The sequence below is a fragment of the Lampetra fluviatilis genome, chromosome 64 (assembly GCF_964198595.1).
Source record: "Lampetra fluviatilis chromosome 64, kcLamFluv1.1, whole genome shotgun sequence".
In the NCBI taxonomy this organism is placed as follows: domain Eukaryota; kingdom Metazoa; phylum Chordata; class Hyperoartia; order Petromyzontiformes; family Petromyzontidae; genus Lampetra; species Lampetra fluviatilis.
The window spans coordinates 6,522,267-6,535,871 of record NC_136338.1 but is presented as its reverse complement, the minus strand read 5'-3'; the positions used below and the strand labels follow the sequence as shown (position 1 = coordinate 6,535,871).

General features: G+C 52.5%; 1 protein-coding gene across 2 annotated transcripts in view; it reads right to left on the bottom strand.

Moving 5' to 3' along the window:
* Positions 1-951: 951 nt before the first annotated feature.
* LOC144951965 (uncharacterized) overlaps positions 952-13,605 on the bottom strand; it is a 53,284-nt gene continuing 40,630 nt past the window's right edge. Inside the window, exons 1-8 of one of the 2 annotated variants that reach the window (XM_078882338.1) lie at positions 7,566-7,766; positions 5,813-5,899; positions 5,464-5,500; positions 4,829-4,850; positions 3,789-3,858; positions 2,999-3,081; positions 1,954-2,248; positions 952-1,583 (exon numbers count right to left, since the gene is read on the bottom strand). In XM_078882338.1, coding sequence (XP_078738464.1) covers positions 1,285-1,583; positions 1,954-2,248; positions 2,999-3,081; positions 3,789-3,858; positions 4,829-4,850; positions 5,464-5,500; positions 5,813-5,867 — 861 coding nt within the window. In that variant the 5' untranslated portion in view covers positions 5,868-5,899; positions 7,566-7,766 and the 3' untranslated portion in view covers positions 952-1,284. Of the gene's footprint in view, positions 1,584-1,953; positions 2,249-2,998; positions 3,082-3,788; positions 3,859-4,828; positions 4,851-5,463; positions 5,501-5,812; positions 5,900-7,565; positions 7,767-13,605 lie in introns of those variants that run through there. The other variant, XM_078882337.1, reaches the window with a different exon arrangement.

The following is a 13,605-nucleotide window of genomic DNA, read 5'->3' as shown; positions in this document are numbered from 1 at the left end:
TGATCGGTGGAGATTCCCCAATTCATTTAAACCGAATCCGAGAAAATATTGATCTGCTCAATGTGTTTTCGTTGTTTTTTTGTTAACAGACATTGCCTGTACGACGTTTTTTTTAAAGACATCTTTAAAAGTTCAAGTTACGGGGGACGCTACCGATGTCACAATGACACTGGCAATGTCATAACGACATTGACGATGTGACAATGATGACGGCGTCGTCACGGCGACGACGTTCGCGACGTGAAGCCTGCGCCAACAACGCATCTCTTCCCAACGAGCAGCAGCGGGAGAAGCAGCAAGTAAAAGAAAAACCCCAAATCCAACCACTGCCTCAAACGTTCTCCTCTCTCTGCCTCTTATAAGAGAGTAAAATTACATTCATTACTACATCTCCTCACGGTGGCTAGGAGATGTTAACTGCCTCGCCTGGTATGCAGGAGGTCGTGGGTTCGATCCCCACTCCTGACGCCTAAAACTACGCGTGCAACATTGTCGCTGACCAACAGGCGTAAGTCTCGACGGGGGGATTCGACCAATCAGAACGATGCCACTATTTGAGCAACAGCAGCAGTCGGCAGCGCCAGCCGACGTCGCGTTACCACGACCATCGACGCGATTGTTACCACGACGTGAACTGGACCACAATGACATTTGCCAAACTACGCCGAGTCGGTGCATTGCCCGGGGCGTGTGTTATGGTCGGGGCGAGGCGCGACGTCCGTCGTTCCGCTCCGTGTGCCTTCTCGGGAGCTGCTCGCTCCTTTGCGGGAGAGACCTCGCGTGGCGGCTCCGACTACCCCCCTCCTCTTCCCCACTCACTCCCACCCCACCACCACCACCCCTGGGGGGTGGGTGGGGTTGGTGGCTCTGCTCGGCAAAGCAAGACAGATTTTAGTCGTCTTGGTTACGAGAGGGACCCCCCCCCCCAGCCCCCCCCACCCCCCCCTCGGGGCACGCTGCTCGGCGCGGTAATCTGGCAGCCAGCGGGCTTGAGGAGGAACAAAAATTAATTAATGATAATTATTATAATTATAAAAAATTATAAGAAATTATTAAAGTAAAATAATAATTGTTATCATCATTATCAGAGGGGCACGGCCCACACAGGCGGCCTCCGGAAGCGCGGCGGCACGACGCTTTCCGTCAAAAAACCACACACACACACGCGGAGAGAGAGAGAGAGCAACGGACGGAGCGAGAGAGCAGCCCTCTCCTCCTCCCCCTCCCTCCCTCCAGCGCGCCGGCAGTGGACAAGTGGCAATGGCGGCGGAGTCGGTCTCCTCATCATCGCCTAAAGGCGCCCATCATCTTGGCGCCGAACTGGTAGGTCAGCTTCTTCTTGATCTTGCGGATCTCGCCCGTCGCCTCGTAGTTGCGCAGCGCCCGCGCCAGCTTCTGGTAGGTCATCGCCTTGCGGTTGCCCTTCCGCTGGCCCCACTTCTTCGCCAGCTCCTCCTTGTGCTGCGACGAGAACTGGAAGATGCCCTGCCGCTCGTCCACCCACCAGATGCAGTGGCACATCCTCTGGTCCTGGAGGATCTCCATGAGGAACTGGTACAGCCTCGTCTTGCCTCGCTTCCCCACTGCAGGGAAAGAGAAATGGGTCACACGACGCACAAGAGACAAAGGTCCCCCCCCCCCCCCCCCCCCGTGTGTAGTGCCGTTAGCGGGTAGCAGCAGCAATGAAGGCACTGTGGCTCGCGAGGGGGTGGGTGGCCACCACCACGCCTGGCCGCCTTTGTCTCCCCAGTGGCGATGATGACACTGCTTGTTGTTGTTGTCCAACCTCCGATTAGCACGATTGGGCAACGTAACATACCGAATCAGAATATTGTGTTCATACTACAGGAGGAATCCGATGAGCTATAAAGCTCTTTTTAACAGACGTCCAGTAGGGGGGGGATAGGGGGGGGGAAAGTCACAACGACGACACTCCGCTTGCTGCTCTCTCACCTCCTTTCTCCCTCTTCACGGTCACGCCATGCGGTAGCTGCTGCTGCTGCTGCTGATGCTGCTGCTGGTGGCGGTGGCGGCCCTGCTGCTGCTGCTGCTGGCTGTTGCCGCCAGCGACGCTGCCGAAGGGTGGCAGATCAATCTGTCGGCACCTCCTCCTGCACCCGTCGTCCTCCTCGTCCTCCTCATCCTCGCTCTCCGTGTCGGAGATCTGCAGCGTCGGGACGTCGCTGTCGTAGTCGGCGTCGTCCGCCGAGCTCAGCGTCGGGGACGGTACGGAGGGAGCCGTGTGGGGCTGCACACGCACGCGGAGACAAAGCTTCCCCTTGTAGGCTGTGCAGACTGACATGCTGCCCCGTTCCCCACGCACCGCACCGGCGCAAAGATCCCAGCGTAGCCCGCGTAGGCTGTAGGGGCGGGGAGGGTGGCCAGCACCACGCCCGGCCGCCTTTGTCTCCCTTGTGACAATGTTTACTACACACCGCACCAGGTACTCATTTGAGTAGGCCGAGTCGACCTAGGGGAGGCCCCCAGGACCGGTTCAGATAATCGTCACCGGTGTTGGCCGTGAGCGGGAATTGAACTCGGGTCGCCAGGTACGTAGCGCGCTAACCGCTACGCGCGCACACACACACACGTGTAGTCACCTATAGCTTAATAAGACAGCGTGCCGTTTCGGGACCCTGTCTTATTACACGCAAGCCCCGCGACAAAGCACCGACGGTTTCCATGGGGAGCGGTGGGAGAGAAAAACCGCGAGGGTTGGGGAGGACTTTCGGCGCGTCGGGTCACGTGACGTTGTTTTAGCGAATGTCACCGTACGGTTTTACTCGGTGCCCACCGCACGCACGGACAGACTGGAGGACAGGGGGGCGGACAGACTGGAGGACAGGGGGGCGGACGGACTGATGGACGGACAAGGGGGCCAGACGGACAGACGGATGGACAGGGGGCGGTACGTACGGACACGTGAACAGGCGTTGCGGGGGGAAACTAATCAGCGTCGCACATCAGAGGCTGGCCGAGAGACGGACTCAAAATTCACCTCATCGAGCAGGGACTGGTAGGAGGATTCGGAGCCTTCGTACCCAGACAGCGTCACGTCGCTCCCACTGATGAAGTTTTTATCTGCAGGGAGAAAGAGAGCGCGGTTAGTTCGTGAGAGCGAGTGAGAGAGAGTGAGAGAGAGTGTGAGAGAGAGTGAGTGAGCGAGAGTGAGTGAGAGAGAGTGAGTGAGTTAGTGAGAGAGTGAGTGAGAGAGCGAGAGAGAGAGGCATTCGGTTCAGGGTGTTGTACTTGTAGATGGGTTTTGAATCTGCTTTGGATCCCATGGTTCTGTATGGGATGAGACGAGGGTTCTGTATGGGATGAGACGAGGGTTCTGTATGGGATGAGATGCAGGTTCTGTATGGGATGAGACGCGGGTTCTGTATGGGATGAGATGCAGGTTCTGTATGGGATGAGACGCGGGTTCTGTATGGGATGAGACGAGGGTTCTGTATGGGATGAGATGCAGGTTCTGTATGGGATGAGATGCAGGTTCTGTATGGGATGAGAAGAGAATTCTGTATGGGATGAGATGCAGGTTCTGTATGGGATGAAATGCAGGTTCTGTATGGGATGAGATGCAGGTTCTGCATGGGATGAGACGCGGGTTCTGTATGGGATGAGACGAGGGTTCTGTATGGGATGAGATGCGGGTTCTGTATGGGATGAGATGCAGGTTCTGTATGGGATGAGATGTATAAGGGGCACGGGGTGACCACTAAGGTCTGAGTTGGTCTGCTGTAATAAGGTAGGGCACTGATCGGGGGTTGACAGCTACGAGACTGTACCTGGGTTCCCGCACTTCTGCAGCTCGTGTATGATGTACTGATCAATGATGTCCAAAGGGTCGTCGTACTTCTACACAGACGGAGAGAGACGGAGAGACATGCACACGTGACCGAGTGTTCACACGTCGCGCGGTGCACAACGTTGGTGCACGTTCGCTCACGTCCGCGGGGGAGTCAAACGATGTTTTATTTTGTTAATTTATGACAAACTGACATCGGCGGAGGAGGTTTCAGAATCGAGAGTCTTGAACGACACTCGGAGCCAAGAGACCGGGGGGTTACAGGAGTCTTGAGACTCGGGGAGGCCGGGTTTCTGGATCAGAGTCTGGATTGAGACTTGGATACAGCTGACCGAAGTTTTCCGGATCGTGAGTCTTGAGACTCGGGGAGTTTGCAAGATGTGCCACGGCTTCAAAAATGCCTTTTGGACTCGTGACTTTAATTTAACCTCCGCTGCCTTTTTACAAAGGCCAAGGACATTCTCAGTTTCGGGCAGAGCAGGGCAGTCCGACAGGGTTAAGACATCTTTCTCCGCTAAGCACCCCCGCGTGTCTTAGACTCTCAATCAAAGTAGGGCATCGCCAGGGGTGCCGACGCGTGGGCTTGTTTACCAAGGAGATTTGTGACTGCGGGAAGGAGAGCTACCTTCTTCGGCAATTGTTTGCATGGCCAGGGCGGCTCAACATGGCCATGTCCCGAGACAACCCTGAGCACAGCTGAAAAAACCTCTAATCCAGGGCGGGTGTCGGCCACTCGTGAATGCCTCAAGTCTCGTCGTCACCACCAACCCATGCATCAGTCTTCCCCTGGGCCCCACTCCACTGCCTATCTCGGTGACCTGGCCTCCTCCTCCACCGTGCCCACCACATGTCCCACCCATCACTACCCCCTCCTCCACCCTGCTCACCACACGTCCCACCCATCACTACCTCCTCCTCCTCGTCATAGCCACAACACCTTCCTGCCCCCTTCTATTCCCAGCCTACAAGTTTATTAACCCGGTCCTGTCGTGAATATGAAGAAATTAAACGTCTCCTTACCAGGCTGTTGTCCGTATCCGAGCTGAATAAATGGAGGAAACACAGAGAAGCGCAGAGGGAGGGGTTAATTCGTCCACGCTCAAAACACACACACAGTGCACGCGTGCGCGCACTGTGCAACTGGTAATAAAATGCGCAGACATCGCTTGCGAAAAGCAAAGATGTCAATCTTGATTTGTCAATCTTGCGTGTGTGTGCGTGTGTGCGCGCGTGTGCGCGCGTGTGTGTGTTCGCTAACAGCACTTGCCCCTACAGTCTGTTAAGGCTATACGGGGGATCTTTGTCTTTGTTGGGGAGCGGTGGTGTAGCGGTTTGCTAGCTGCGCTACGAACCCGGCTATGACCGGGGTTCGATGCCCGCTCATGGTAAACACCAGTGACGATTATCTGAACCGGTCCTGGGCCTCCCCCCCTAGGTCGACTCAGCCTCAAATAAGTACCTGGTGCAGTGCGTAAACATCGCCGCTAGGCAGACAAAGGTGGTGCTGGCCACCCACCCCCTCGTGTGCCGTGCCGACCTTCATAGGTCATCACTAACAGCACTTGCCTCAAAAGTCTCTTAAGACTAAAAGGGCATCTTTGTCTTTGTATAGACGCATTATATATGTGTGCGCGTGTGTGTGAGAGAGTAGTCACCTGTATGCTAATGATGCTTCATCATCATAGCTTGACGCTGCAAGACAGAACAAAAGCAGGTTTCTTTGATTAGATCACACAAGCAATCAAAACGAGATTCAAAACGCACTGCTTAAGGCCAGCGTACATCAACATTGCGGTGTCTCTGTCCAACGCACAACGTACGGAAGATTCTCCATATCAAATGAAATAAACCAAAAAATAACTTTGGCAAAGGAATCAAGTCCGCATTGACCACACGTACTTGTGGTGAGCATTCAAACAAACATGCTCTCGTAAAATATGCATTGTCTTTGAAACTGATCTTTTGTCTATGTTTGTATGGATGTGTGCATGGCTCGGTGCTTACCTAATGCGTCCCGCAGCTCGGCATACATGGGCTGCGTGGTGTGCATTGCCAGCATCTTCCGGATGAGAAAGGCTCTCAGACCAAGCTCTGCAAGATGCACAAGCCGACCGCACAGGAGGGGGAGGAGGAGATACAGGCACGAGCGTGCGTTATACCACTGAGCGTGCATCGTTACGCTCACTTAAACCATATTTCATCTTGATTTGAAGCTTTCTTGACTGCAGGAATCCGAACTCTTTCTACCTACGTAAAGTCACCACGTAAGTAGAAAATAAAATGAATCACGACGTTTCCATCGCAACACAAGCGGTCGTCCTCAGGCGGGAAACAATAGAACCCAGCAGTGGAACTGCTGTACGAGCGAGAGAGCAGCTACAACAAGAGGCTATAGATGTGGCGATGGGTAACCAGGTTAAGGCACCACTGAGCCGACATGCAGGTCTTGTTCAGAAGCGGCCCTGGCTATGATCACACATGAGAGCCCCAATGCAGTGGGCTTATCGTCATCGCCATGTGGAAATGTTATAGCAGCAGCAAAAATAACTCTAAAACGCGTGGTGATGTTGACTTCAAACATGTGGAGGGGGAAACACCGAAGGACCCGGATATAAATCCACGCGGCCACCACGGGGGGAGAGCGACACTCAAACTCTAAATATACAGCAGCAGGCGTCGTCAGGGTCGGGATCGAACCCACGACGACCTCCTTGCATACCAGGCGAGGGAGTTGACATTCCACACAAAAAAAAACGACAAAACGCGTGTGATTCTGTGACCACGATGATAACGTGTAATTTACCACGCAGAGCCCACTGAGCTACCACCAGGCTCTTGTTCGGATGCGACCTGGCCACAGGTGATGATAGCTTCACCATCGCTAGAATAGCTTGCTTGATATCACCATCACCATCACACACACACTCACACTGACGCAGACTAACTCACACGCACTCACTCACAGGGGCAACAACAACAACCGCCGTTCGCCACCAAGTGGCGGTGGTGTCACCACGGCGCTTGTGCCAGGCTATGTGCACGCTGAGGCCACGTGAAGTGTCACACTCCCACAGACTCTCACTCACCACACACGTATGCTAACTCACTCACACACAGACTAACTAACTCACTCACATGTGATCTCGGGTAGCGCAAACACGTGCGTGCATGCACACAGCAATTTATTGGAATGCAAAGACAAAGATCCCCCGTATAGCCTTAAGAGACTGTTTGGGAAAGTGTTGTTAGCAAGGAGCACCTATGAAGGCCGGAACGGTACACGAGGGGGGTGGGTGGCCAACAGCACGCCCGACCGCCTTTGTCTCCCCAGTGGCGACGTTTACACACCGCACAAGGTATTCATTTGAGGCTGAGTCAACCTGCGGGGGGCCCAGGACCGGTTCAAATTATCGTTACTGGTTCTAGCCGTGAACGGGAATCGAACTCGGGTCGCCGCCAGGTTCGTAGCGCAGCAGCGGCGCTAAAGCAAAGATCCACCCCCTCGTACAGAGACAAAGCTCCCCCGGGTAGCATTTAACAGGCATGTTAGGGCAGCACCAGATCAAAGTCAACATGAGCAATTGCCATGTGTGTCTCTATACAAAGACAAAGATCCCCCGCATAGCCTGCAACAGAATGTTGGAGCAAGGCCGGCACACAATGCATGCATATACACTAAGTAGCGGTGACGTCACCACGGCGCTCGTGCCAGGCTATGTGCACGTCAAGACGGACACACGTGCACATGCACACTCACCCAATAGCAGTCAAGCGGGCAGTCGGACCAACTCTCCTCCTGACTCTCTTGTCGGGTGGCAAGCGACGTCGTGATGATGGCAGTAATGATGGCAGCTTGGGTGGCAAGCGACGTCGTGATGATGGGTGGCAAGCGATGGCGAGCGAGCGAGAGAGAGGAGGTTGAGTGAGGGGCCGAGGTTTGCGTGGAGGAGGAAGTGGTGCAGTGTGATGTCTGTGTGTGGGGAAGGGCAGGGCGGTGTATTTATACGAGCATAACGCAGGAAGAGAGAGGGGGGTGGGTGGGTGGGGGGTGTGGGAAGGATTTCACCACGGCCCATCTCTAGTAAATGACGTCGCGGGAGGGGGCGGGGACGTCGTGACGTCACTGCCGAGCCGCTGCCGCTCAGAGAGCGAGAGCCGCGTGGCTTCCCAGAACCCCCCGTGACGTCACAGGGGGGGGGCAGCACCCCCGCACCCCCATCCCCTACGCCCAGAGGTGGATTACAACCGGATTGTCAGTGGGGTTACACATGCATGCATGTGTAGTGTGTGTGGGGTTACACATGCATGCATGTGTGGTGTGTGTGGGGTTACACATGCATGTGTAGTGTGTGTGTAGTGTGTGTGGGGTTACACATGCATGTGTGTGTGGCGTGTGTGTGTGGGGTTACACATGCATGTGTGTGTGGTGTGTGTGGGGTTACACATGCATGTGTAGTGTGTGTGGGGTTACACATGCATGTGTGTGTAGTGTATGTGGGGTTACACATGCATGCATGTGTGTGTAGTGTGTGTGTGGTTACACATGCATGTGTGTGTGGTGTGTGTGGTTACACATGCATGTGTGTGTAGTGTGTGTGTGGTTACACATGCATGTGTGTGTGGTGTGTGTGGTTACACATGCATGTGTGTGTGGTGTGTGTGGTTACACATGCATGTGTGTGTGGTGTGTGTGGTTACACATGCATGTGTGTGTAGTGTGTGTGGGGTTACACATGCATGTGTGTAGTGTGTGTGGGGGTTACACATGCATGTGTGTGTAGTGTGTGTGTAGTGTGTGTGGGGTTACACATGCATGTGTGTGTAGTGTGTGTGTAGTGTGTGTGGGGTTACACATGCATGTGTGTATAGCGTGTGTGGGATTATGCATGCATGTGTGTGTAGTGTGTGTGGGATTATACATGCACGTATACATGGTGTGTGGACTGTGTTACATTGAATGGCCAATGTGGAATTAAACATGCGTGCATGTGTAGTGTGTGTGGGATTATATATGCATTCATGTATACACGTCGTGTACTGTGTATGTGTATTGCACACATGCACATGGCATGTACTTTGTATGTGCATTGAGGCTGAGTCGACCTAAGAGAGGCCCAGGACCGGTTCAGATAATCATCACCGCTGTTGGTGGCCGTGAGCCGGGTTCGTACCGCCGCGAGCTAACCACAACTCCCCCACACACACACTGTGACACACACACACTGACACACACTGTGACACACACTGTGACACACACACACTGACACACACACACTGACACACACTGACACACACACTGACACACACACAGTGACACACACACACTGACACACACACCAACCACAGCTCCCCCACACACTAACCACAGCTCCCCCCCCCACACACACTCTCCACGAATCGCACTCAAAGATCTCGCCCGTATAGCCTCAACAAACTTTTAGGGGCAAGTGCTGTTAGTAGAGAGCACCTATGAAGGTTGGCACTGTGGCACACGAGGGGGTGGTAGGCCAGAAACCACGCCCGGCCGCCTTTGTCTCCTTAGTGGAAATGTTTTACTGGTAGGAACCTCCTGGTTACACCAGCCCACAGGGGATTATTTTGTCCGTCCGTCGTGCATCCAAAAATGGGAGGGTGGGGAGGGGCTGGGTAGAGAGGGGAGGGTGGGGAGGGGCTGGGTGGGGAGGGGAGGGGCTGGGTGGGGAGGGTGGGGCTGGGTGGGGGGTGGGAGGGGTGGGGCTGGGTGGGGAGGGGCTGGTCACCCCGTGGTGCCCTTATAAAAACTCAACGTTTAACCTACTCACGCCGGCTTGTGCCCGCCCGCACACTCGGCCATATTTACGGAGTACGCCACGCCGCCGTTGACCCTGCAGGCCATTGACCGAGCAACCCAACGTTCCTACCAGCTCCCTCCGCGGGAATGTGTTTTTACTCACACACCATATATAAAGACATAAAGATGCCCGTATAGCCTGAACAGACTGTAGGGGCAAGTGCTGTTAGTGAGCACCTATGAAGGCCAGAGCGGTACACAAGGGGGTGGGTGGCCAGCACCACGCCTGGCCGCCTTTGTCTCCCTGAGTGGCAGGGTTTACTCACCGCACCCAGGTTACTCATTTGAAGCAGAGTCGACCTAGGAGAGGAGGCCCAGGACCGGTTCAAATAAATCGTCACTGCTGTTGACCGTGAGCAGGAATTGAACCCGGGCCCGCCGGAGTTCACGGCGCATCAACGTGCACACAAAATACAAAGTTCACGACGAAATCTTCACAAGCGTGGGATTACGCGGAGAGAGAGAGCGAGAGAGAGCGGAGGAAGAAGACTCGGATATGACGACGGCGACACCACAAAGTGTAGAGTGGACTACACTAGGGGACTGACAGCAAATGAGGTGGATTCCGGTGCTGGGGCAGCGTGGCGGCAGGAAGCCGCCTGGCGCGTCGGAAGAGCCCGATGATGACGGTGATGGTGGTGGTGACGGTGGTGGTGGTGGTGACGGTGGTGGTGGTGATGGTAGGGATGGTGGTGGTGACGGTGGTGGTGACGGTGATGGTGGCGGTGACGGTGGTGGTGACGGTGGTGGTGGTGGTGGTGGCACGGCAAGCCCAAGTAGAGTGGATTATCTTGGACGGGTCAGGGCCTTCCCCTAGGTCGACTCAGCCTAAAATGAGCACTGCACCCGGTGCGGTGGGCGCCACTGGGGAGACAAAGGCGGCCGGGCGTGGTGCTGGCCACCCACCCACCACCTCGTGTTCTACCGTGCCGGCCTTCATAGCTGCTGCTACTCGCTTAACATCACTTGCCCCAACAGTCTGTTACAGGCTACACGGGGGACCTTTGTCTTTTGCATTTGTGTTCTTGTGCTGCGTTGAGTGGTGGCGCTGTGGTTAGCGTGCAATGCTACGGAGCCACACATTTCCCACTTGATCTTCCCGTCCTGATAAAGCGGTTTCACCTGGTGACCTGCGTTCAACTCCCCCGCACACCCAACAACAGTGGCAGCAAGTGACACACAAATACAGGTAGTCCCCGACTTACGATGGGCCCGAGTTACGATATTTCGAGCTTACGATGGCGATACGACAAAATTGTCAAATATTTTAAATTTCGCGCGGCAGGCAAACGCAGCAGCGTATGAGGTACGATGCTGTACACGTTGGGACGCTGCCGGGATGTACGCATCTCCTGCCTCGTGTGATGCAGACAGGATTGTTTCCTGGACAAACTTTAAATTAAATTGCAGTTCATATAGGTAGGCTAAGAATTTGCCTTGTTTTTTTTTACTTTACATTGTACCGTGCAATACAGTATTGTAATTAATAAATACAGTATATAGCTTATACCAGAGGTGGGACAAAGTCATTGTTATGCAAGTCCAAGTCGAGTCGCAAGTCATCAAATTCATGACTCGAGTCTGACTCGAGTCCAAGTCACATGACTCGAGTCCACATCTCATAGGTGGGACAAAGTCATTGTTATGCAAGTCCAAGTCGAGTCGCAAGTCATCAAATTCATGACTCGAGTCTGACTCGAGTCCAAGTCACATGACTCGAGTCCACACCTCTGGCTTATACAGTACGGTACTGTAAATTGCTCTGTTTTGCTAAATTATCACCATTCTTCAAGACTCCTGGGTAGGCGAGGCCATCTTCGACTTACGATATTTTCGACTTACGATGGGGTCGTCGTAACGCATCTCCATCGTAAGTAGAGGACTACCTGTATAGATAAACCAAGTCGTGGTCCTCCTTTGGGTTGACTCGGCCTCAACTGAGTACCAGGTGCGGCCTTCACAGGTAGGCTGGTGAATAGCACCTGCCCCCCAAACAGTCGGGCTCGGGGCTTTGCCTGATAGGATTGGGAATAGTTTAAGTTGTATTAGTATGAGTTTGGGGTGATGTGTGTACCTGCCTTGTACTTTACACTCCGATCGTGTTTGTTGTTGTAACGTTCTTAGCCCGTGGCCCCCTTCCTGGACATCTGTGAGCTTCATAGCTCATCGTATTCCTCCTGCAGTCTTGAATACATACTGTGAATCTAGGTCAGTGGTTGTTTAACCTACACTACACACTACACTATACACTACACTATAGACGACACTATTACACACTACACTATACACTATACTACTACACACTACACTACACACTACTATACACTAGACTATACACAACACTATACACTACACTATACACTACACTATACTATACACTACACTGTACACTACACTGTACACTACACTGTACACTATACACTACACTATACACTACACTTCACTATACACTACATTACACTATACACTACTATAAACTACACTATACACTACTATAAACTACACTATACACTACACTATACACTACTATACACTACACTATACACTACTATACACTACACTATACACTACTATACACTACGCTATACACTACACTATACACTACCATACACTACACTATACACTACACTATACACTACACTACTATACACTGCACTATATACTACACTACACTACTATACACTACAATACACTACACTATACACTACACTACACTGCACACTACACTGCACACTACACTATACACTACTATACACTACAATACACTACACTATACACTACTATACACTACACTATACACTACACCAGTGGTTCTTCTTCACCTGGGGTGCACGCTGCGCCCCCTTAGGTTGGAGATTCCCTTTCTGGACGTGGCCACATTTATATTTTTGTGTAGAAGGTAAATCGAGACGCAAATTAAGCCCCGGGGCGCGTGAAGTTTAAAATCACGTCATTTCATCACACCCCTGTCGTGTGTTTCTTAACATGAGAACAACAATTTTGTAAGGGGGGGGAGGGGGAACAAGACTTGCAGTAAAGGTGAAGATCATTACTGATCGAGACGATCATTTTTTTTGTATAGAAGGTAAATCATTGGGACACAAACTAAGCCCCTGGGCACGTGAAGTTTCAACTTGGCTTCATCACACCGCTGTTGTGTGTTTATCAACAATACAGACAGTCCCCGAGTTACGATGGTCCGACTTACGATATTTCGATCTTACGATGGCGATAGCGATACGACAAAATTGTAAAATATTTAAAATTTCACGCGGCAGGAAAACTCAGCGGCAGGCTAAGAATGTACGTTGTTTTTTTACTTTGCATTTTACTGTGCAATACAGTATTGTCATTAATAAATACAGTATATGGTTTATACAGTACGGTACTGAAATTGCTCTGTTTTGCTAAATTATCACCATTCTTCAAGACTCCTGGGTAGGCGAGGCCATCTTCGACTTACGATATTTTTGACTTACGATGGGGTCATCGTAACGCATCTCCATCGTAAGTAGAGGACTACCTGTATAGATAAACCAAGTCGTGGTCCTCCTTTGGGTTGACTCGGCCTCAACTGAGTACCAGGTGCGGCCTTCACAGGTAGGCTGGTGAATAGCACCTGCCCCCCAAACAGTCGGGCTCGGGGCTTTGCCTGATAGGATTGGGAATAGTTTAAGTTGTATTAGTATGAGTTTGGGGTGATGTGTGTACCTGCCTTGTACTTTACACTCCGATCGTGTTTGTTGTTGTAACGTTCTTAGCCCGTGGCCCCCTTCCTGGACATCTGTGAGCTTCATAGCTCATCGTATTCCTCCTGCAGTCTTGAATACATACTGTGAATCTAGGTCAGTGGTTGTTTAACCTACACTACACACTACACTATACACTACACTATAGACGACACTATTACACACTACACTATACACTATACTACTACACACTACACTACACACTACTATACACTAGA